Here is a 25,934-nt window from a genome sequence, read left to right on the forward strand (position 1 = left end):
GTTCCGCTAGCACCCCCCTCCCCCCCCACCTCCCCGCCGCCGCCGTCGGGGGAGGGGGGAAAAAAGAAACTGTCACCGTGGGATTTCATCAGCTTCTTCTGCCTCCCTGCATTTAACCTATTTTTCTTTCCTTTGATTATGTAAGAGGGATGGTGTAGAGAGGAGCCGTGAGTCGGGATGGCTGATGAGCTTTCTGGGGAATTAATCGGGTTTTTTACGTCCAGCTGATCTGCCGAGTTCGCTTCGGGAAATGCGGGAGAATTATGTTTCGGGGTTTTTGCTCGTGTTTACGTTTCTTGCACCGCTCCAAATATTGCAGCACAATGCAGGAGAGAGAGGCAGGGAGTGGAAACAAAGTGAAATTGGCCAAGTTTTTTATTTCACTTTGAGTGACAAATAAGGGAAGATTGCAAGTAAAGAATAAAAATCCTGTTGTGCTGATGTTCTCGTGTAAGGTGGTTCATCTGTATTTCCTTGTCTTCATTCTCAGCCTAATATAAACTACCAGTTTATAGCGTAGTGTTTTTATATTTTCCTGATACTCGTCCTTCAGCCTGTTTACATCATATTGAGTATTTATTTGAGTTTTGATATTTTGATTCAAAACTCCTGATTGAGATGATCTTAATTTTTTTAAACTTAGGAAAATGTAGATTGAGGAGCTCTACTTTCTGAAAATGAAGTCCTTGTGACTACAGGAATCTTCTCTCTAAAACTGCAAGCCACAAGTCATAATTTAAGTCTGTCATTATTTTTGCAGATGCAGGAAATGTAGTGTTGGAAATACTTATTTGAGTCAGTTTTAGGGGAGGAAAATGTGCTAGTGGTCATTGAAGTTGTTTCACTTCTTTTTTCTGTAGGAGTTGTAGAGAAACCGAGTTGTTAATAAATACTTCACTTTAGTTTCTATAGCTCTAAAAACTGGCCTTTCTGGTATAAAATATTTTTGGTTACTGTTATAAGTATTTTCAAGCATCAGCAAAATAAAACTACTAAGTTTGATTTGTTTTGCTATTCATTTTTGAAGGCATTTGAGGAAGTTTTAGTTTTGCTCTTGGATGGAAAATAGGAAATTAGAGCTGCTTACAGGGGAGCAAAAAAGAAAAAGTATTCTGGCAACGATGTTTGGAGCAGCACAGAGTAGACTGATGATACTGGGGGAGGAAGGCAAGAGGATGGAGATGGGGTTAAAGAGTAGCATTACTAGGAGCCAGCAGAAGCAGTCTTCTGCAGAATGGTGTTTAAGCAGAATTCTGGTTGGTAGATAAGCACATGCTTTACCATCCATCTGTTAAACTGCTGAGGAGAAGAGTGTTTCCCAAAGTGGTTGTTCCTGTATCTCTTCTGCGTTGCAACACCATCTGTCTGGTAAACTTCTGAAGTTCAAATTAGATACTTTTAATTCACTTAAAATTTGCTCAAGCGTAAATGACCAGTTAATTGCTCAGTTCATGTGATAAGTGCAGGTTGGCCTGGTCTGATAAAGGGAGACTGAGTGAGACAGTCTTGCCAGAGCAAAGTGGTAGAATGACGTTTCTGGAAACCAGTCTGGTGATTTTGACAGAAGCTCGTCTGGCACTTCAGGTTGAGAAACTCTGAGTGTCAAGATGGAAAGTAAAAGATGGAAGAAAGACAGTATATCACATATTCTTGGGAATAATAATAAAAACAGTTGTTTTGAACAAATAGATCATGCAGTAAGTATACTAAAGATTATTTTTAATACACATCACTATATAGGAAAGCAGTTGACATTTTTAAAGTTGAATTTCCTGGATTCTGTAGCTTAAATAAGTGCCCCTCCCGCCTTTTAACAGAATTTTCTCCAGTATGAGAGTAATTTCAGCGCGAAAGATGGACTTGATTAGATTCAGACTGACTATAAAGAATTCCAATTTCCTATTCATGTTTGGGCCAAACAAAAAAAAAAAAGAAAGAAATGCTGTTTTACACACCAGATATGATTGTTTAGTTTTTATATTGTCATTTGTCCAGTAGTTGAAGTATTTGTTTTGGGAAAAAGAAACCAAGTGGTCTGTCTTCCTTCTTGAGTTAAACAAAAGTAAGAATAGAACAAGCGGGGAAGTGTTTAAATGTGTTCCTGTTTAATCTATTTATATTTAAACTTTATTCTTCTGAGACACCAAACTGTCAATCAGGCTACAGTTGTAACAGCCAGGAGAGAGTTATGGTTTATGCTGGTCTGCGTAAGATGGCCTCCATGTTCTTAGAAATGGATTGGGAAGTGTCTCTTTGTTCCTGCCCCTTGATCAATCAGATTTGCTGATGGGCCATTGCTGTGAACCAGTGTTGACCATGACTGTGCAGATGGCATAAACCACATCGTGTTACCAAATAATATGCTTGTGAAGTAAGTCTGAGCGTGCGAGAAGAACATGGGGTGAAGTTGTCATCATTATTTGTGATGTTAGTATTTAAAATATCTATAGCAACTTATTTTTTTTTTAATTGAACTATAAAGAGTCTTTTTAAAGCTATACTGTGTTATTGGACTCTAGCAGAGAGCTGCATGCTCAGATGTGGTGAAAATATTGTTTAGCTTTCTGTTGATGTTTCATGAAAGCGGTGCCATCTATACTTGAAAATACAAAATTAGAGCAAAGCAATGCCAAAAATAACATATTCATAGCAGATTTTTCTTAAAGATCCATTGTGCCATTGTTGTATAAATCTGCAAGTAGCTAAGTTTTTTCGTTATGTTGGTAGATACATTACTTATTGTACAAACTTTTGACATAATGACATTCACATGTAAATGAGTTAGTCTATAGAAAGAAGCAGATGATATATCTGTTGCTTGTATGAAATGTACATGCTTGTAGGCCCAATAAAGGATGGAAGTACAATCGTTTGTACTAAAAATTTGGTGAGTTTATATTTTTTTCTTTCTTTTCCAACAGAGAATATGAAACAGGAGCCAAAATGACATCCCGATTTGGAAAGACCTACAGCCGGAAAGGGGGAAACGGCAGTTCCAAGTTCGATGAAGTATTTTCCAACAAACGGACCACCCTTAGTACAAAATGGGGAGAAACCACCTTCATGGCCAAATTAGGACAGAAGAGGCCTAGTGTCAAACCAGATATTTCCGAAGTTCCTAAAAAACCCAAAGTTGAAGATGAGGTAACAGAGGATCCATTTGGATTTGACAGCGATGAAGAATCTCTTCCTGTGTCTTCAAAGAATGTGTCACAGGCTAAAAGCTCTCAGCTGGAACCCGGTGAAGCTACTCAGCCTGAGGACTTCACTCCTCTACTTGAAGCTAACAGCAAAATTAATCAGCCAGACAGTGGAGAAAACGTTGCATCCAGCAAGTGCACATCTTTTGACAATACTGTTCCTCTCTTAAAAGAAAAGAGCACAAGCAAAAGTGTGGAAGATGGAGAATGCAAAGGCAGCACTGCTAAACTTGTATCTGCAGGTGTGTTTGCTCAGTTGGCCAAATACTTCTGTTATCCTCTGATTTTTACTAATCTGTATTAAGACTTCATGCTTTCAGGGATTGGTTAAGTGTTCTAATAAAACTGTGGGGCAATTAATTCTTAATGGTAAAAAATTGTAATTTGCTATTTAAAAACACCAGGAAGCATTCTGCATTTTACACATTGGTCTGAGATCCTTGGCACTCTTATCCTTACGTCTGCAAATTGAGATACAGTGCTTTAGATTCAATGTAGTACCTGGGTCCACCTTGAAAAGGATAGAGTAATAACATTCTTTTTCTAAAATTTGTTCTGAGCTCAGTGGATTTGTGGGTTCTTTTTAACATGTAATATTTTGAAGAGTGCTGAGTTGTTAATAATAGAATGCTTTGTTCTTAAGTTTCTGGCTTTAATTTAGTGTGGGTACATGGTTACTACCGTGCAGGTGCAGATACAGCTGCTATATTTAATTATTTGGGTGGAAAAAGTAATTTTCTTTACTTCAGTTACACAAAGGTATATATATTTTATTTTTTTCTAATTAGCAAACCTTTATCAATATGTATACAAAAAGCTTCAGACCTATGAAACAATTCTGTCAGACTTCTTTTAGGGGCTGTTTTCAGGCTCTGAAGTGTTTGAAAGATACCTTAATACTTCTGAGAGGGAATTCACAAACCCCATGGAGTTGAACATCGCTGTAATTTTGTTTAAGTCATTCTTAGACAAAATCAGACGTTATTATATGTCATTAGAAGTTTTCTTATAATGGGCTGATTAAATTGCGGCTTCTAAAATTGGGCAGAAGATCCCATTAGATGAACCTGGATGAAGATGACACCTACTGACTTGCTCTGGGTTATCATAATCAACTTTAATGAGAAGAGCTTACGTAACTTTGAATTCTCAGATGTAGTTAACCCTAGGATCAGAAATTAGAGTGGGCTTCTTCAGTTGTAATACAGTGGAGAAGAAGGTACTAAATAGTGGAAGATACGCGTAGCTCAGTTATTTGCAAGATAATTTGATTAGTGATACAATACAAGAAAACACAAGAAATGTTTTGAACTGTAGTTTGACAGACATTAATGGGACGTGTAGTTGTCTTTTGATGTTAGTCTTATTTTTGCTGCTGAAATATTTCCCATTTTCACATGGTTTTCTGCAGTTTATTTATCTGTAAGTAATCCACCTTCAGTCTGGAAATACAATTTATGTTTTGTTAAGTTTGAATATAGTTTTAATAAGAGGTTGAATAGATTCATCCCCCAATATTTACAAGAAGAAATGGTAATGAGTTTCCTTGGTTGTTAATGAGAGACTGTAGCAGAGCAGATTTTACAGTGAAATTGTTTCCACGTAGAAAAGCTTTGTCAGAAGAGTATTTTCTTAGGTTGGAAAAGAAAATGTGAGAGCAACAGGGAGAAAATGCGATAGAGCTCTGAAAATTCCTAGTGCATGAAAGGCCAAGAGGAACAGACTTGAGCAGTTTCACTGGAGCTTCCTAGTTCCAGAATTGTGGAAAATAATAAAATGCAATATTTAGCACAGAAACACTTTTTAATTTGGTGCTTATTTAAATTCTAGAACAATACTATGTATAGCATAAGTATTTACAGCTTTAAAACAAAGGAAGCTGATGAATCTTGTTGGAGAAGCCCACCAGTGGCTGTTGGGTGATGGTGGTCTGGATGCAGAGGGGAAGGCTAATTAAACAACAGCTACTGAAGGAATTCTGGTTTTGCATACTTTCCTGAAGTATTTGTTACTGACTGCAACTCAGCCAGTAGTGAAGAATAAGGTGGATCTTGATCTGATGATACTGTTCTTTCAGAATCTATTATATTCTGTTTACACTCAGTCAAATGAAGATAAAGCCCCATTTCCTAGCTTTCTTCAGAAATTAAATTCAACTGAGAAATGAGTCTTTGCAAAACATCTTAAGAAGGTGTTTAAATAAGGGTAAGGAAACCAAGGCTGTAGTTTTGGTGATAGTGTTTATTTTGGACAGTTAATGTAAATGAAACTGGGATGGTTTAGGCAGCTATTATGCTTGTGTGTAGACTGATCCAAAATAAATAAAAATTGTCTCTGTGTACGTCACTCAGAACATTGAGCAACTGGAGATAGTGGTACAGTGAGCCAGTGTAAATGCGTGTAAATGCAGGTACTTCAAAGGGTTCTTTGTTATATTAAGTGCTATAAGGCTGTCTTTTAGAACTGGAGAGAGTTAATTTTATTTATTTGGGGGTAGGGTGTAGGGGAAGAGGGAACTTGGGGGGCAAAAACTGAGTCAGAATAAAAAGGATGTTTCTTGTTGCGTGGTCTCCTAAGGTATAGTGTGTGTACTTCTGCTGTTTACATGTCCTCACCCTCCCCAGAATCATTTTACCCTTCCTGGTGACTCTTGAACTCCACCAGGTTCAACCAAATTGCTCAAAGGGTTTATAGATCCTTGAGATGGCAACATCTACTATTCCTGAAGAGGGAAGAAAGGGGAAAAAAGGCAAGCAGATAGAAGAATATTGATATTCCCAGTGTGAGAGACACTGCAATGTGAGCTCAACCTTAACCCACATACAGCGGTGTATCTCTAGGTAAAGGAAACTAGGCTATATTGGTACTGATGTTCATGAAAGTGCTTGTTAATTTATTTTAAGTGCAATTTGCTAGTCCTTGCCCTGATACTGACTAGGCAGTGCCTGAATTAGGGTTTCAAAACTTCCTAACAGCATGTGCCATCGTTGTATCTTAATTCTTAATGCAGGTGAAATAAGGTTAAGCATTAGAATAAGGTTGAAACTGGCTTTAATATGGCTATGGGCTGGCTGGGAGCTACACTTCAGCCTCCCCATTTTGCTCTGACTGTATTATCCTGCCTCAATTTCCATTTGTTTGTGGACATTAAAATGAAGGTGATGCAATGTCAGTTAATTTTAACTGATGTTTGGTATTAAAAAGCAGTCCATTTTTTGGGTCATTTTAATAGTTGTGCAATGGTGTAACAGTGTAAGATTTATATCTTTTCTATAAAGCAATGTGACTTACTGGTCTCTTTTTTTTTGGTGTTGTTTTTTTTTTTAATAGCCTTCAGCTAGTGCTTGTAACAATCTCATTTTAAAGGCTTTGAGAAGCTCTTAATGTGGAAAGCTTCTCATAATCTTGCCCTAATGTTGCTTGATCAAGACTTAATACTGTTGAAGAATGTTCATGAGTAATCTTGTACGTAACAGGTAATTTACAGATAGTAGGAGTTCAGGTAAATTAGAAACACCAGAAGAGTATTCAGTATTAATAGTTATTGTTAGGTCATTTTTGTTAAGGCAGGAGGATTTGGTAGCCAGCAAGTCAGTCATGTCATTGGAAAAATATTATCCTGGTAATTCATATAAAGCAAAAATGCAACAACTTAGTACTTAAGGAAGGGAAACGTTTTCACGAGGGATTCTTACGGTAGGATAAGGGGGAAACCCACAGAGCAATTTCTGAAACACCTTAGTGTGTTTTTGTTTGTTTTTTGAATTGTTAGGTTTACTCTGTAAGGCATAATCCCAAATAGGATTTGGCACTAAATTTACCTGCACACAAGCTTTAGTATAAAACACTTACAGCCTTGCAGAGCAACTTGTGAGGTGCTATTAAAAAAAAAATGTTCAAATAACTTTGTTCATAGAATATTTATATTAGCTTGTGTGTTGAAATTAACATAGTATGATTTTTTTCTTTTTTTAGATGAAAAGTAAAGCTTGATGAATTTTAAAAGATGTGTGGCATTTCATAATCATATTAGTGCGTGGATTGGATAACTACTTTCTCTGCTTCAGCTAGTTCAGTGTAGGGTAATGCTACTTCTGGCGTTGTTGTGTGCGAGTGTGGTTTGGGCTCTGGATGTGTTGGTCACTGGGTGTCCTTGGCTTGTGTGCCACCCAGCTGAGCTCCATCACTCAGGGGTTTGGAGGGTCTAGTCCAAGGTGTTGATGTTGTTCATCAGAGAAGGCACGTTTCAAGTAGTTGGATGACATCTCTCATCTTTGTGCACCTCATATTCCTGTTCGTGGACTGTGGAATAATACAACTTATTTATGTGAATTCTAAGTTAAAATATTAGATATTTAATGACACATTTAACTGAGAAGTGTTTTAATTGGACATGGATTAAGTCTGATTTGTTTTAAAGCCTATGAGTTTATTTCTTGAAATGTATTTTGCTTGCTGTGGAGAAATAGAAAATAGAATGGCTCAAAATGTCTTTTCAGAATATGGGGTGATGTAGGAGTTGTGTCCCTTTCTGCTGTGTTGTGGTGCTGAGTACAGATCTTGTGGTTATTGTCTTAGCAGTGCCCTTTGAGGCTTTTTAAGATTGAAAGGACAAATTATTGCATTTAAAGGGGGTTTTATTATTTTTTCCCTACATTACAGTGATTATTAAAATAGCTAATCATCTTGTCATTTGTTACTATGTACTGGTATTCGAACAAGTCTTTGATCTGGAAGTAGTTTTGCTCATGGTGCTGTAAGGAAACGTTTGCCTGTTGTGTGCTCTTCAGTTCTGTGCTTGTAGGTAGTTCTTAATGCCCTCCTTTGTCACTCGAGGCACATGCACGTATCAGTAGCAAATCAAAATGACAAATGTAATCCTTCTTGTTAATTTGTGCTTGTGCAGTGCATGAGTGAAGGGATACAACTGTGCTTTGCCATTTCATGACCCAGTAGACAGAATCTAGTTGTGTTTAGTAGCTTGAGACCATACTGAGTGAATAGTCATTTGCAAAAAATAGTTGCCCTGAAGAGAAAAGAGTTCAAGCCCTGGGGTCTGTTCCTGAGGAACTCTCCTGATAGTGCCCTGGTGAATGTGTCTGCAAAGCCTCTGCAGCCTGATTATGTGGGTGAGGGAGCCCTATCTTTAGAGTTAAGGTTCAACTTCTGAAATGCAAGTTTGTTACCTAATTACGTTTGACAAGTTTTGCCAGGGTATTCCTTTCAAATTGCTTTAGAGCTTCTATTTTGTGTTTAAGGGTGACATGGACGTTTAAGATCATAGTTAGGTCTGAGAAATCTTATCTTTCTTTCTCTGCAGAGTTGTTGAGTGCAATTTATTTACCTCTTGAGGAAGAATTTCAGTTTAGTCGTTTTCTGTCCAAAAATGGAGCAAAAAGTTGGGGTAAAGCAAATGAGGTCTGAGCATTTGGCGGTCTTAGGAGACAGCTGGCGGCAACCATGATTAAAAAGAACTGCAGCTGTGCTCTGGCTGGCTCAAAGCATTAAGAAACTGATAGCAGGGAAGGGGAAACGTCTATCAGAAAATATGTATGCCAGTAGAATTTCAGTGTTAGGAGGTTTGTTTAGATGGGTATATAGATAGCTGCAAGTCCTCTCTTCCTCAATTGTTTTTGTTATGTGTCCCAGTTTTTTAAGACATCTTGTACATGCAGAATTTTCTTGCTGTGTTGCTAGCCCAAGTTCAAACTAGTGTGATGATTTTTCTCAATGTTTTTTGGTCTGATACTTCTTTGAAGATTTGGTTGTGGGTTTTTTTATTTTCTTGATATTTAAAAAAAAAAAAGTCTGAAAGGACTGAAATTCTGTTTAAATTTTGTTAAAATAGCAATACAGGGAAGAACCTTGTATTTAGGAAGGAAACATGTTTTTCCTAATGGCAGGGAAATGCACACTATGGCTGTGGACAGAGCACATGAAACTTTTTTCCCCCAATCTGTAACTCCCCTTTCCCAAACAAGGCGAGATTCTCAATTCCTTTTTTGGATCCCATACTTTTAAAATCATTCTTTGTTCATGGACTTGTACAATGAACAGTTAGTTCTTTAAAAAGCCAAACATTGGACTGCTGCTTCTTTCACACTTAAAAAGTTGAAATAACTTTGTGTTCAAAATCATTGGTCAATGCTTGTAGAAGGAAAAAGCCTGTTACTGTGTGTACCTCCTAAGTGGGCTGAAGCATGCAGGAGAGCAGAAAACAGTTGGTGAGGAAGCCATTTCGGGTTTAAACTGCCAAGGTCTTATTACCTCTATGGAAGATGTTTTTAAAGTTCAAACTTAGCTCATATTTTCTTTTAGGAAGCTGCCACTGTGTTTAGTAAAGGGTTTCAACATATTTATGACTAGTGTCTGAATTCAGACTGACTTAGCCTAAGGATGTGTTTGTTTTGACAGTTATTAGTGCTGCTGTGCTATAATATGCTTTAATACATTTTTTTATAAGAGCTCACACTACACAAGTTGGTGAAAACAAGCTTTTTTGTCATGTGCCAGCCCCTTGTGTTGCCCGTGACACTTTGTCTTGTTTTCCCTGCAAGAGAGCAGTAGTTAGCTTCCTGCTTTGGCTTTCTCCTGCTGCTCTGAGCAAATGATGCCCTTCTGAGCTACCAGTGAGGAAGAATGTCCTGTTCCACTGGACTTTCCATCAGAGGGGAACACATGATACGGCTGGTTGAGGCCCCAGCAACTCTTGTATTACAGTGTAGCAGCGATTATGACCATTGGATTTGATGTCGCACAATTTCTTGTCTCTTCAGGACCATTTTATTCTTAGATTTCCAACCAATTAGTCTCACTTGCGGTGTTGTAGAGGTCTTCAAAGCTCAGTTTTTTGCTGGAAAACAAAAAATGGTTTTCTTTCTGTAGGAAGGGGTTTTAGCATTGGTTACCTAAAACTGCAGTTTGTACTTTGAGAGACTTGTGGACTTGGCATTCAAGTTGGGTATGGGCATTGATAACATGCTGCACGGCGTGTTGGGTTTTTACATAATATCAGGGTCTGTAGAATCACATTATAATTTATATTGTTATGAATGTGGATAGATAAAGATGTGAGGCAATGTTTAAAAAAGTCATGTTTGTCTTGTAGGTATATATTTACCAAAAGGAAACCAGACTTTAAATGAGGTTTTCAGAATGTCATAGAAGAGTTTTAAGCAAGATTAGAAAAAAGAGTAAAGGAGGAATGAGAGTTATTCCAGCTGTGAAAGATGAGGTCCAAGACATATAGGTGCAACTTGGACAAAAGTACTTACTTGGGAAAACAAAAAGAGTTGAAGGGCAAGGGAAGTTACAGGGCTTTAATTTGATAAAAATTAAGAGTCTGGATATAGCTGATGACAAGCAACCTAGGTTAAATTTTGGCTATATTTTGATTGGAAGTGGAAATGCCTTCAGTAATGAAGGAGTAATTTTGAGGTTTGGTGCTTTTCCCCCAAATGTTTGTGGAGAAGGCAGCTGTGCTGAACACGGCGCTATGCGGGGTTTGGCCGGGTACGTGTGTAGGGGTTGGAATGAAGGTGGCACTGAGATTGGCAGTGACTTAAGGTACCTTAAGAGCAGTGATCTGATGAAAAATCAGGCAGAATATCCAATGGCTGCTAGCTGAAGAAGTAGAAGAAGAGGGGAAAAACTAGATTGTTACTTCAGAAAAGAACATCTTTCCATACCATTGAAAATTGTGCCTGAGATAAAGGCAAGTGGTTAGCTCTGCGAGTATTTTCTGTACAAGCAGGAAGGTGGCCCTTCAGCCTGCACCCCTGCAGAAGGCTTCCATTTCCATTGAAATACAAGGATTATTTTTAAAAAACTGTACACTGGCTAGCAGGAGGTACCATTTTTGCACCAGCGTAAGATAACCTTTTAGAACAACTGCTGGTAGCATGTTTTCCCAGTGGAAAAAAGTCTGCAGGGAATTACTTCTTGCAGCTTAGACAAGGATGGAGGGTGAGAAGCGGTAACGTGGGGGTGAGGGTTCAGCCTTTCAGAGGTTGGAGCCACAGCGTGGTGTGGTGTTGTGCCAACAGCAGCAGCAGAACAGTTGATGTTCTGAAAATGTGAAAATCTGTTAGGTTCATGGTATAAAAATAATGGTTTATTAGAGATGCTGAATACTGTGTTGCCAAACTGAAAGGCTGGATATAGGTGCTTTGAGAGAAGGAAAGGTATATTCTGTCTCACAAGCTATATGTTTGGAAGAATAGCTGCTCTTACTGAAATGATGTAATATGATTGAGAACTTGTTTTTTACATAATCTTAGTAAATTCAAGCTTTTGATATAAATTGCCTTAAAATTTTGATTTTCAGGGTGCTGGAAAGGAAACAAGCAAATTGTTCTTAAGGAAAAGAGTTGTGTGATGGCAGTAAATTAAATCTCATCACTGTAGGGGTTTCTGTGGAATTCTGCAAAAGAGGATACCACTTAAAACATCTGCAAATAGGCAAGCAGTAGCTATGCAACCTGCATGCAGACTGGTTGGGAACTCATTTTGATTCAGTGAGAGTAAAGAACCAGAATTACTGAAGAATTTGTAATCTTAACTATGGATGCGGTGGTTCTATAATTTTAGCTATTTTAGTGATTGTCAGCCATGAAACTGGTCTTGAGAGTAATCTTCTGAGGCTCTTAGGCTTCTAATCTTCTGTTTATGCCTGCTAAAAGGCACTGCTTTTTGAGATCTTGTGGGTATCAATGGATAATGACAGATCTAAGTAAGTTTTGCCCATTTCTTAGAATTGTGTATTTTATATCCATAAGCTTTTTTTCTGTTTCCCAGCTGTTCAATCATAGACAGAAAATGGATCAAAGGAGTTTAGACTGTAACCTTTTCTCCTTACCAACCACACCATTTCATTTCCAATGTAGAGTAGGAGACAGAAACTGTAATTAAATTAGTTTTCTTACTTGGAGAAAAGCATGGCTTCTCTGCAGTTGCTCATTTTCTGTCTCCTTTGGGCCGTCCTCCCAGAAATGAGGAATGTGATTGAAGCACCTGGTAAGGATTTGTCTTTTCCTTTAGCTTCATCAGCTTCAAGTTGTAAAGTGATGTAGCTTTATGCTGGGAACATTGGTGATGGTGTAATGGAGCCGTAATAAATGTTTCCGAGTGTTCAGGAACATCAGGCAGAGCTGTAGCTCATAATGAGCTTAACAAACTGTTTCCTACATCCTGTGTCAGTGGTCTGTTCATGAGCTGTAGCCTGTTAATATTTGTGCTCTCAGTAGCTGGAAGGATCTGAAGGCCCTGGATACACTTATTTTTTTATTTTTTTTAAATCTTACTGCCTTCTTTTCCTTGATGTTTCATTCTCTTGCTTTTATGTCTGTCTGTCTTCGTAGTCAGGTGTCTATTTGAAAAGAAATAGAGGGACATAAAGTTGGCACATGCCACCTGCCTGCCTTTTTAAAGATTTAATTGCCTCTGACTAACTTTAGCTTTATCTCTAGATTTGCAATGAATTCTGTGCATTTGTGTGGCTAATAACTAAAGAAATCTAGTTTTAGTGTGTAGATCTGTTTCCTGTGTATAATAATTCAAACAGGCTGCTTTCGGTATTAAAATGAAGGCTTCCACAGCTAGTTACGCAGCAAGAAAGGAGCACAAGGTTTCATGCTACAAAAGCTATAGAAGACAATATGTCTTTTTTTGTAGCTTGGAAGATACTTTGTTTAGCATTCATGAAAAAATGCTAGAAATAAGAGAAAACTAACCTGGAGTTAAGTTAGTAGGGCTAACATTTAATACTGGCAACTCTTCCGTAAGTGTAGAAGAAATAAGCATTTATTTTGCATATGTGACTATATTTTGACATCATAGCACGTTTTCTTAGCTTACCAAGGTTAGTATTGACCGTCCTTTTTTTTTCCCCTTCAATTTCCTAACAACATTTTTACTTGTTCACCGGTTTTGATCAAGCTTTAAGTGGTAAGGAGAGGTTTCAAAGATACCAAGCTATTTCAAGTGTCGTGAAAAAGTGAGTTGAATTGATTTGTCCGTTCCCTTACCTGCCTCTGCTCTGGGTGCTGGTAAGGGAGAGGCGGTTGTAGCTGGGTCCCTGATCCATTGGCCAGCCAGCACATGTTGCCGCGCGTGATCTGCAGCATGTGCCATCTCCTGCCCAGTCTCAACAGGTTGGTGTTGAGGAGGGGTTGGGTTTTGTTTGTTCTGTGAGCCCCGAATCTGTTCAGGATAGAAATTTGCATGAAGGGCCATAGTTCTCACAGCCTAAGAGGCTGCTCTCTGCTCTTAAAAGTAACTTAAAAATAGCAAATAAGGTTTTGCCGCTCTATCACTGAATTGTTAACAAAAGCATATAGTGTTTGACTTCAGGCAATTGGTGTTAGACTGTTAATGATGATTTGATTTTTATGGAGCTGAAAATGGTGTCTTCAGACTTAGAGCCAAGGAACTTAGTCTTGTGAGTTAAATGGAAATGAAATTGAAATGAGAACTAGACCAGAGGATAAATTTCTTGATGGTTGATTTGGATTATTGTATTTTTTTTGCCAAGAAGTTTGGTTTCCTAAAGGATTTTTTCCCTTCACTTTGTTTTGGATTCCATCTTGGTGTATGCTGTATCAGGGTATGAAATTGTTAACTCTTAGAGCTTTGGCAGTTGATGGAGAGGGTGTTATCTTTTCTCCCAACTTCGGTGTTTCCTCTTCAAGCAAGAAGGCTCTGTCCTTTTCATGTGAGAAATGATAAGAATTGTTTTCATGGCCTCCCCTTTCTGCATTAACCTGCTCACTGCTTTTAGGCCCTGCCTGGAGCAGGTTTTGACCAAGTCTGAATTATTGTGATGGTAAATTCCATTATGGTGAACAAGGATGGTTCTTGTAACACGTACCCAAATGCTAAAAGTGCAACACTTGGTGATCAGCCAATTGTATCAATGTAGTTTCCTTACTGTAAATGTCCTGGTATGTCATCAGTGACAATATGAGAAAATACCAGTTTGAGCTGTCTAAAAAATTCTCTGAGAAATCTGTGAAGTTGTCCAGGCAAGAAGATAAGGAGCTCTAGTTTGACCATACAGAGCAACTCTGGCAAGGTGTATAACAAATCTTGGAAAAACACTTCAGACTCCTGGGACCACTTGTACAACCACTTAAGCTCCTGTCTTCCTCCAGACACTTACTTTTTTCTCCCCAGGTACTTTCAGGTAGTTTCTAGTGTTCTCTACCTGTATCTCCTTTCAAAATCACTACTAGGAAAACTGTGTTAATTACTCATTTAATTCTTTTTCATGCTAGGCATTTTTTCCTGGCCACTCTGGACTCTGCTGGCCTTTTGCAGCTGTGGGTAATACAGCTGGTTTTTGCTTGTTCCTCTTGGTCTCTTGATGCTTATTTCTAGGTCCTGGGATCATGCTCGCTTGTTTCTGCCTTGTACTTACAGAAGGTGTTGGTCACTGGCTGTCACAGCTCTCTGTTGCTTGTACCAGTGACTTCCCATTATGTGTACTTGTCATTACCAGAGGTGAGGAAGAAGTAATGAATGTGTTCCACACCACTCCAAGCAGTGGGGGACACTCAAAGGTCAGGTTTAGAATTAATCATATTTTTGCATTTTTGAAATCTTTCTGCCTTTGTCTCTATGTTTCTTTGCCATTTTGTTTACAATATAAAGTAACTGGAGTCACTTAGCCACTTGTGAAGATAAACTACCATATGGTCTCTTCATTGGTACTTCTAGAAACTTCTTATTTCATCATCAATCCAGAAGTGAAGTTTTTTGAGCCAGGTGAATAGAGCATTCCTTAGAGTCCCCTTTTTATTTTCACTGCCTGTGCTAGAAGGCATCTTGAATTAGTACCAGAGGTCCTGCTCAACTGGTCTTGTGTGGCTTTTGCTCTGGAAAAACTCTTGACCTTCACTTTTTTTTGTTCTTTGAGGCAATATATAGCTAAAGATTGAAGGTAAGAAGCTCATTAGAAGTTGTCTTTCTGTCTTCAACTAGTAACTTAACTTGTTTTCTTTGTATCATTCAGTTTAAAACACTTTATGGGTGGCATACAATTAAAAAAAAAAAGTTATTCTTCTCACTCTGGCAGTTTCTGAAAGCCATGCAATTTTTTTTATACATTTCACATCTCAGCAAGCCTGTAATTATATGGTGTCTTATTATTACTGTGATCGAACTAAATGTTTTGTGGGTGGGGAGATAGATATTCCTTCCTTTTCTCATATAGTACAATGAAGAAATAGTAATGTGTCTGAGGGCTATTTGGGATCACATTTTCAGGTAGACATTAGTTTCTTAAGAAGAAAAACCTTTTAAAATAAGGATGAGGTGTGTTATAGATACTTGATGAAAACATAAAGTTGAAATCCGAGACATCTTAATGTCAAAATTATCAGAAGTGTCCAACTGAAGAATGTAGGTGTCTTATACCTAAAGGAAATACATTTCTCTCTCTTTTTAAAAAAAAAACAAAAAACAAGTCTTAAATAAGTCTAGAATTGCATTCTTTCTTTTGTACACAATATTAAAAATGAAAAGGCAAGAGGTAATCCCACTATGGTTATTCATGGTAGCCACAAGGTATTTTCTGTTTTATTAGGAATATAGAATAGTATTTGTTCCATCTAGTAAATGAGTGCTTATATTAAATATGTATTTTTTAAAAAGATATGAAGAGAATATTCTCTTTATATCCATCTAGTCTAAATGATACAATAAGTCTAGATGCACATTTCTTTAATGTTTAAAGGTTTATTACTGAAAAAGCAAAGGTTTGTTATTGAAAAAGCATTGGGATTTTTGAGAACTCAATTACATTCCCATTGTTTGACTGCTTTCATATTGTATTTAGGGGGGTATAAACTATTACCTAATATAAATTGAATATCTTGAACTGTGTGAACTTGAATTTTCATCTCTAATGGTCATCTTAATGGTTATTGGGACAATAATTATCATAATCACTTAAATAGAGCTTTGTGAAGTTTGGCCGTGTGCATCTCAATGTGTTTGGTGGGAAAGAGTGGAAGTTTCCCTTTTGTTTTTTTAATTCATCAGCAATAATTATGACATCCCTATCTTGCTGGTGACAAACTAGAGCGTAAAATCAAGAGGTATGTATAAATGTGTGGGTCTGTCTTTATCAGTTAATGTTTAATTTAGACCTGCCAGTCATTTAGAAGAGTTCTCATACTCTGGTAATTAAGTTATAGAGATTTAAACAGAAAACAAATCATGATTACTACTGAAGATCGTTACGGTTCTTAGGAATATTGTGCTACTACCAGGGGGAGGGGAAAGACTCTCTGATGGATTATATAGTTATATGCTGTTGCTGATCTGAAATTCCTTGGGAGAGTTATTCTGGTATTTGAGCCCCAAAAGAGTCTAATTGTGGTTAAAATTGGGAGGAGAAATTACGTGCCTCTTTTGAACTACAGAATATTTAATAATTCCAAACGACTTCATTTTCTCATATTATTCTCTGTGCTTTCTGTATCTGTAAATAAAATTACATGTTATGTTTCCTACAGTCATGCTAGTTTCTGCTGCAGTAGTTACTACAGATAACTTTGATTTTAAAAATTACTGTATTTATCAGAATTGCTGGTGTTGTACACCTTTGGGCAATTAGCAAGTGATTTGCCGTAATTTCTGGTGTAGAAGCTTCAGTCTGACAACTGTTGAGCTACTGATGAGATGAATTCAGTGGCTTGACAAAGTGTCCTTTGAGGAGGCCCTAACTCCTCTCTCACTGCTTTGTTTTCCACTGATGCGTTATGATGATCCAGTTTTAAAGTCAGACTTTCTCCCTGCTGTACAGTGAACGGTTTACTGGTTTCATGTTCCATCAGCCTTGCTTATTACTGGAGATGGAAAAACCTCCCTGCTGCAGTTACTAAGACTTTTGAAGCACTGGGTGGTTTTAAAATTTTGGTGTCTGATGGACGCAAAGTGGTTCAGTGCAGGACAACTGCCACTTTTTTTGCTGTTTAAGACTAACTTTGTATGCTGTATTAAATTACTAGCTGAGAGTGGAAAATGAGATGTAACATTTTGTTGATACTTGTGGAGTCTCTTCAGAGACAGCTCAAAATTTTAAGTTGGTTATGCATGTACTTAATACATAGCTTAGATAAAGGCAACAGCAGTCCTACTCTGGGTACAGAAGGAGTTATTATGATGAATGTTTAGCTTTTAAGATCATTCATTGGAAATGTAGTAAACCAAGCATCAGTGAAAGTGGTTGATTGGGATGGGATGGATTTGTTATTTACTAGTCAGAGGAGCTGATGGGAGAAAGTGATTTTACTCACATTTACAGATGAAGAGAAAGAAGGAATTCAAGGCTGGAAGGACTAGATGTGTGGTGGTACTGCCTTAACCCAGTCTGATCAAGCGTTACTCATCTGCAGGTGTACTAATGCCTTGAAGTACCTGTGCAGTTTTGGTGGTGGAGACTGGCATTGAGGAATGAATAGCTCAGTTTCTTCAGGATTGTACTTGGGAGTGAGCAGGAGGAAAAGAGCAGGCAGGCTCTGGGAAAGTGTGAAATTGGAAATGTCAGTAACAGCCATTCTGGGAAGAAAAAATGTAACAACCTCAGTGTAGCACATAGAGAAAAATGGAGAAAATAGATGGGAGGAAGGGTTGTTGTTGTCATGATGCATCTCTCGACTGACGCTTCAGTTTTGCCAAATGAGGCTGCTGCAATAAGAGAATAGAAAGTTTTGTTCCCTTAATAGGTCATAACCAACTAGATGGGACTGTGTTGCTCGCTCCGAGTCCTTCGAGTATTGGGCTAATTTTAGCACGTTCTAAAATATTCTAGAACAATTTGTAGAATAATTTTTCAATGTATGTAACCAGATCATCAAAATTAGTATTTTCATTAAGAGTGAATTTAGCAATCTGTTTGGTGAAATATCTAATGCATGTTAGAGAAACTTCTTAAAAAATAAATAGAACTGTGGTTGATGTGTCCTGAGGATCATCTTTCCTACAAAGGCCTGGCAGATGATGGCTTTAGGTCTTGGTTACTGACAGGGTGACTTCCTCACCAGGGACTGAAAAAGTCAAGTGGTTTCAACTGCTAAACGCTGCTTCCCAGCTGATGAATGAACAGAAGAATTCAGGAAGCATGTTTTAGATGAAGTCATCTTGAGTAAAAGACTTAAATACGCACACCCTGAATATCTTTGCTTTTTGTGTATTAAAATCTAGAATTTTAAGAGAACATACGTGAAAAGCGTGTGTTACAGAGTAGTCATTGTTTTTGTGATGTGCTCATAGCAAAGTGTAAAACAAAACCAAAAACCCCCCAAACAAACAAAAACCCCAACCAAACACAAAAAAACCCCACCCCACCTTTCTCAGAATACTTCATTAACGTTTCTTCAGAGACAGCTTTCTTGGTAATTTTTCCCATTATTTTTCTGTTAAGGCCACTGATGTGTATGAGCTATATGTATTTTTATAAATCTTTGGCCTCTTTGGTCTGTTTTCCAGGCTTGATGTGTTGATCATCTTTTCTGCTTGGGGGTACAAATTGAATTTAGTTTTGCATTTAATATATTCTATGAAGAGTTTTTTTTTTATTTCTAGCTGAGTATGTAAACTTCTATGACAGACCTCAGCTGGACTCCCAGAAAACTTAGATTCAGTTCATGAGATATTAATTGTCCTGTCTGCCTGAAGAATTTCAGCTAGGATTTAAACCGATTTCCTGCAAAGCTTGACTTGGTAGTCATTTGTTTTACTAGAATTTTCTGCTTGCACCTTAGATTTCTTCTATAACCCGTATGTGCAAGGATGACATTTAGATGATGCTGGTTTAATTTGAAATGGAAGAAACAGCAGTCTCTGGAAGAGAACCGATACTCACTTTCCTCATCTGGAAGGTTGAAACCTTTTGGGCAATGCTATGAGATGTCTGTAACTTGGGTGACTGGTAGTTGATGAAGTTTAATGCAGTCAGGAGTAGTGCTAGAGAACTTGGAACTTGGTGATCTTTAGGGTGCCTTCTAACCCGAACCATTCTATGATTCTGTTGAGTTCTGGAAGCCTTTGCTGCGTAACAAATTTGAACCTTAGGGGTTGCATTCTGCCAGTGGAGCCTCTTTTATTCTGTACCATTCTGTGCCTCTATCTTCTAAGCGTGTTCTCTTCTAGGATATTTTTTTTTTAACTTGTCCCAGTTGCTTCTGTTTCACCAGTTTATCTCATTGTGTGCTACTCTTCCATGCGTCAGGGTCCTCTGCATTCTAGTCAGGCTTCTTATCTCCCTTCCCCTGGCCATGCAGCCGGCACAGCAAGCGCCGATAGTAACGGTAGACACCTTGGTTCCTGGGTTTGGTTGTACTGTCTCTGAAATTTCAAAGAAATTTCTGCTCATCTTGTTTCCAGGAAATAACACACTTGTATTTCTGGGTATCTTTGTGTGTGTGTGTGAGGTGGAACAACAGAGGATGGTAGATGCAGCGTAAATGAAACTCTGCTACTAAATCCTCTCAGGTTTTGCTGGTGTTCAGGGAAACCAAAGGGGATGAATTGTTTCCCTACCAGTGCAGAGGACAACAGGTAGAAGACTTGGTACCCCCTCTCCTGGCGTCACTACTGTGTGGATGCTGGTTGGCTGGAAACAAATCTTAGAAAAAAGGATTTCTTAGGGTGGAATTTGTTCTCTTTGGCAGCATAAGGTGCAACTATGGCTATGGATTGGAGAAGGGAAAGACTAATTTTTGGCAGCCACTGCTCTTCAGAGCTGTAGAATTTCATTGTAAAAACCTGCATTTCAGAAGTGATTTAACTTAAAATGGTGATGACAATTGTCTTTTCTGTATTTTTTTCTGGAAGTCCAACCGTTTTAATTTGAAGCAGCAAAATAAGAGTTGCTGAAGTTATGTGCTGATCTGTTCAGGGTACATTCATCAAAACTTATGATACAGTTTGTAACAGGGAATGGCATTTTTAATACAGATATGTTAGTGAATTACTTTCACTGGTTTCAGTAGCTCTTCGGTTACTGTGTTAGGTAGTGAGTTACAGGATAATTTTCAGGAAATTTACTAAACTTGATCGGTAGGTTGTGGCACATGCTGATTTTCATTTCTACTGTTTCCTTACTACTGTCTAGTTCTTTGACCAAGAACATCTGCAGGAGCAGCTGTAACCTGCCCGTTTCCTGGCTGGTCACTATAATGCATCTTGTAATACAAAAAATGAATATATGCAAACTTAGCTAATTCACTGATTTGTACATGTTTTTTGTTTGCAATGATATTACCTCTTCAAGTTTTGTGCCAAAGTGAAGTACTTAAATTAGGGCATCTGAAGTAAATCAGACACTAAAATCTATATTGCAGAATTTTCATTTGAAACACTAGTGTAGTTGCTTGATGTAAAAAAGGATTGGAGGGGTATGTTTACGTGAGAATAAAATACAATAGTTTTATAACCTATGCACAGGAAGGAAAATTTTTCTTAGAAAATGCTTTATAATCACTCTTTATTTGCTGTAAGTCACTTGTGTGTGAAACACTGAATGGTGATTGACTTCACTAGAAGTTTCTCTGCAGACTTTTCCGGTTTTGTGTAGGTTGCATAGACAAAATAAGTGGTTGTATTTAGAGTTTGCTATTCTTTTTTTATGATGGACATGGTTTCAAAGTGACGTTTATTTCAATTTAGTGTAGATTTTTGCTAGAAATGGTGAAAAAGTTTTATTATAGCAAAAATTTTAAACTGGAAGGCATAAAAAGTATCAACCGGGAGGATAAGGATCTCTAATGTTTTTTGTCATATAACAGTAAATATTCAGTGTTCAATTATGACTTCTCAAAGTTGCTGCAAGGATGATTTTTTTTTTCTAATGTTTTTAGTAATAAATTTATCTTTTCTTGTAGATAAAATACAGAATTTGAATCAAGATAATGAGAAGAACAGTCATTTCATCTATGAGAATGCTGAAGACAGTAACAAAACTAATGCTGAAACTACAGACACTTCAGGATACAACATTGAAGCCAAGGTCGTGCCTGATTCTTGGGACTCTCACATTGGAAAACCAGCAGACTCTCCATCAGAAACATCTCAGACGAAGGGGCCATTAAGAACTCACTTGTATGAATGGGAGGATGAAACTGAAGACACCAGAACTGGAGAGTATCTATTAGATTTTGACAATGAACATCTCTCAGAGATGAAGAACAAGGATGAGGAGTGTGATAAAGAAGATGCTGAAAATCCAAAGGAAGCCATTAGTGAAGAACTTGTGCAAACTATTCCTAGGCCAAGCAACTGTAGGACATATTGTAGATCCAACAAAGCAAAATCGCAGGGGGCAACAAATTTTGACAAGCTAATGGATGGCACTAGTCAGTCTTTATCCAAAGCAAACAATGAGTCAAATAATGATGGTCTGAACCCAGCAAGAAAAGTTCCTTTAAGTAGTGGGACCAGTTTTAGAGGGACTGTTGGACGGACTAGAGACTACACTGTTCTACATCCATCTTGCTTGTCAGTTTGTAATGTTACTATACAGGATACCATGGAACGAATCGATGAATTTACCACAGCAGCCCCTACTGACTTGGGAGAAGCTGGACGTTTAAGAAAAAAAGCAGACATTGCTACTACAAAAACTACAACCAGGTTTCGACCAAGCAATACCAAATCCAAAAAGGATGTCAAATTAGAATTTTTTGGGTTCGATGATCAAGATGAGGGAGGGGGAGATGAAGGCGCCTCTAGAAGTTCTGGGAGTTCCAATTATAAAATCAAGTACTTTGGGTTTGATGACTTGAGTGAAAGCGAGGATGAAGATGAAGAGTGGCAGGTAGCGGAAAGGAAAGCCAACAAAAAACGAAATAGAACTGCACCATCTTCTTCTCTACAGTCAACCTCTGAGAGCAACGAAAACTGTTCCCAGGATAACCAGCTCAGTACTAATGCAGGTAAGCAGAACTCTTCTGGAATGCATGCTTAACATTTAAATTCAGTTGACCTTTGTATTTTGTTAGAAGTTTTTTTAACAGTACTACTGATCTGGAAATGTGAAAGTTAAATTTGCTTATTTATGCTGTGGTCCTGCCTGGTGTTTCATAGCTGTCTTGAAGTATGTTTTATACCCTTCATCTTTTGCCAGGGGTAGAGTTTTTATCTTTTTGAGCACAAAATTCTTCCCCTTTTGGTGTGTTACACCAAAACTGGAGCTTACAGTACCTATGCCTGGAAGGCACGTGTCTTCCCACAGAAGCTCCACATCAACCTGAATTACAGACCTGATTGCAGGAATTTCAGTAGCTCTTAGAGATGTGAAGTATCTCTTTCCTTTTTGTACTTTTGAACACATTTGTAAACACTTTGGGCCTTTCTCAAGTTCCGTGTTATCTGACAATGCACAGCTTGAGGGAAAGGCTGTGGGGACGGATGAAGTGCCAGTCGGAATGGCTGGCTTTGGGTGTGCCTCTGCATATTGAAGTATTTCTGCTTTTGCTTCCAATTTTCAGATATCTCCATCTTCTGCATAGGTGGTACATGTATGTGTATACATGCACACACACATATATGTATGAGTAAAACTGTTCACACAGAACTTGCTGAGCAAGTTCTGGTGTTTGAGTGCCTTTAAAAAATTAGACTTGCTTGGTGGTCATCTGGGTCCCAGGTAATGACTTTGGTCAAGGTTGAGGTGTGTTGGTGAAGAAGGAATGTGTTTGGTGAAAGGTTTCTTTTTGAAGAAGTCTAATGCCAAGGAATCATGCATGTTGGAATAAGTGTTTCAAAACACTGCTGCTGTTATAGGGAACTTTTTAGTTCTCTTTTTTTGGAGCATAAAGCATGAGAAGTTTTTATCCATTCACTGAAATTGTTATGTTTTTAAGGCTTTGGCAAGATGTGTTTCATTGTGGTGGGAAGAAGGGAGGACTCAAGTCTAGCCTTGCAAATGTTGGAGAAGCTGGTTTTTCCTACCGATAGCTTTTGCTAATACAATCCAGAAATAAGTTTTCATAAAAAATGTTCATTTCTCTGTTCTAATTATAGTGGTCTCTAAAACCAGAATTGTCTGTAAGCCTTTTAATCAAAGCTACATGTAACTGCTAAGTTTCTCTGTAAATTCTAAAAAGGTCAAATTGATACCGATGTTGTATGGGAAGATTGTGTTTTCAAACAAAAAAACCCCTTGATTTGTTTTCATAAAATTTAATCATGGTGAGACACTTGCATTCCAGCCTCGTTGGAAAATGGATTTAACTTAAAGGGCTGCTTATGAAATACTCCATCTGAGTCCCCTTCTCTGACGAGTCTTTGTTCAGCCATTTATTCCAAGGGGAAAAAATTGCTTGTACAGTTAATGCAGCTGAAATGCTGACCCATCAAGTAATCCTTTCAGCTGCTGTCCTCTGGAGTCTCAAAATATCTCCAGTTTGCATTCAGCGCTACGTTCACCAAGGAGGCCATTATACTCAGAGGTATCGCAGATTATTTCTCTGAAATGCTTTCCTAAGAGATTGCCGTGGCACAAGTAGATGGAAACTTGTGTTTTGTTAGCTTCTTAATGTGCTTCTCGGGTAAGAGGTACCTCTCAGGGCCTCCACTAAATCCATAGATAAAAACCCAATGTTCTTGTGCCAGGCTGACAGGTGAGATGCCAGATTGCTTCTCTGAATTCCAGCTCCAGAAATTCCTAAGACTTATTTTGACGTTCTGTGCATAAAGAATGTTTTATGGGATGGTCAGTTTTTCAAGAGATTCGATACTTTCTCTTACAGTCTTATTGCCATAATACTGATTTGGTTACTTACTAGCATTGTATATCAGCATCTAGCACTAGTTCGTTTCTGATGAGCAAACTTGCCCTATTTTTTTTCTTTCTTTGTATCTCATCAAAACCTGAATCACCTTAACTGGCTAAAAATATTTACCCGATTAAGAGTACACCAGAGTCCTCAAAGGCAGAGTCCTGTTTGGACTTCAAGATCTTCTGCGGAATTATCCTCGGGCACTAAAACAAAACTGGGTTGTTTTTCCCCAGGAAATTCACTGTGGTGTCGCCTTTTAGTTGGTCTTTGAACACCTTTACAATTTTAGCTGAGACAGGCAAATGATCTCGAAGATTATAAATGCCTTGAAAATGGTTGGATAGAGGAGAAAAGGCTTTACATGCTCCCATATTGAGGAAAAGGTCAATACACTCGTTTTTCCTGTGAATGGGGGAAAAAACATCCATATGAGAGAGAACCAGTGGCAAACAAGCTTCATTAGTGTCACTGCTTACCAAACTGCTCCTGTCTCTGCCTGGCTCAGGTAATAGTAACACAAGACTTCCACTGCATCCTATTTAGTTCAGATTTGAAAATCTGGTAAGATACGGATCCAGAGTGCTTTTACAATACCTAGAAGGCCTCAAAGAGCATTGCTCAAAAGAAAAAATTCCAGATAATGTTACGAAACTAATCATAAAAATGTTTGATATGGCAGCAACATCAAACAATGCAAAATTATCCTATTATAAGTGGGAGCTGAAAATTTTTTATCAAGAATTTTCTTTGAATTTTTGAAATTACCTAATTTAAATGGGATAGTTCAGGATGGCATAGGTGTAGAACTCAAAGAAACTTAGATGATTTAAAAATCTGGCTTAGTTGATAGGGAACACTATTAATGATTATTAACTACAATACTGGCTCCAAGTCTTAGCACAAGGCACCACTGTGGTGGTCTGGTGGGTGAAAACACATCTTGCATTTCTGGAGTGACCTCATGTTTGTAATTGCTGTAGTCAAGTGAGTTACTTTTTAGCTTTTAATCTACAATAAGAGGGTCCAGTTCTGTTGGTTTGATTTCCTTCGGGAATTGCATTCAGGGCCTGGCTTCTTCAGAAGTATTCAGGATTTGTAACTATGTGTATCAAAGCAATTTGATTTGACTCCTTTAATTGGTAAGTTCCAGCAAAGAACTGAGTGGACTTATATATAGATTTAGAAGTAGTTTTGCTTTATTTGGATTAATGAAAATTGGTCTATAATATTTTTTTCTCTGTTAGAAGATGTTTTGATAAAATTAGTCTAAAGTTGGTTATTTTTAGAGGGTTTATTCTGGTTGCATTCTTAACTACTAACTTAACTACAACTAAACTGAAAACCAGTGGGCTGGGATGCCAGAGACTGGTTCCAGTAGGTGCCATGCAGTGGGCATCCTGCCTGCCCTGCTGCTGCCAACCTCATTGAAATTTACTGCAATTTAAGAAACTTTTGAGCCTTATTTTAAAGGTACTCATATCCCTCAGACTGGATAAGTTTTGTGTCCTTGCAAGTGCCGTTAGAAATTTGCTTGCCTGATTTGCTTTTGATTTCCTCCTTACCCAGGTGCTTGTTTACTGGGCGTGAGTGCTCTTGGGATTGGTGTAACCGATCCAACCTGCTCGCATTTTTGCAGCGCAGTTTCCAAGTAGCAGCAGCTTCTCTGGAATAGATCAGTTTTCTAAAGTGTTTATCAGATGAAACAGTGCTTATCTGCGCCTGTCTTTATTGCCATCTTGAAATTTATGGTAACTTCTGGTTTGTGCCAAGTGTAAGAAGTAAGCTGATCTCCAAGGGAGAATGCTTCAAACACAACACAAATATAAAGAAAAAAAAAAAAACAGGACAAGAATTTAATTAGATCAGTGAATTATAGTTTTACAGTCCAAAACTGAGTACTGGAACTACCAGTAAGGCAAGTATTGAATACATCAAAAGGCCATTTCAG

At 37.9% G+C, this 25,934-nt stretch overlaps 1 protein-coding gene across 3 annotated transcripts in view; it reads left to right on the forward strand.

Annotated features, from left to right (window-relative positions):
• The window catches only part of WAPL (WAPL cohesin release factor), a 67,512-nt gene that overhangs the window by 1,342 nt on the left and 40,236 nt on the right, over window positions 1-25,934 (forward strand). For all 3 annotated transcript variants that reach the window (XM_014940365.1, XM_014940362.1, XM_014940364.1), the window contains exons 2-3: window positions 2,922-3,442; window positions 21,089-22,138. In XM_014940365.1, the coding sequence (XP_014795851.1) occupies window positions 2,922-3,442; window positions 21,089-22,138 (1,571 nt within the window). The remainder of the gene's footprint in view (window positions 1-2,921; window positions 3,443-21,088; window positions 22,139-25,934) is intronic.

The sequence above is a fragment of the Calidris pugnax genome, unplaced genomic scaffold (assembly GCF_001431845.1).
Source record: "Calidris pugnax isolate Ruff unplaced genomic scaffold, ASM143184v1 scaffold39, whole genome shotgun sequence".
Lineage (NCBI taxonomy): Eukaryota > Metazoa > Chordata > Aves > Charadriiformes > Scolopacidae > Calidris > Calidris pugnax.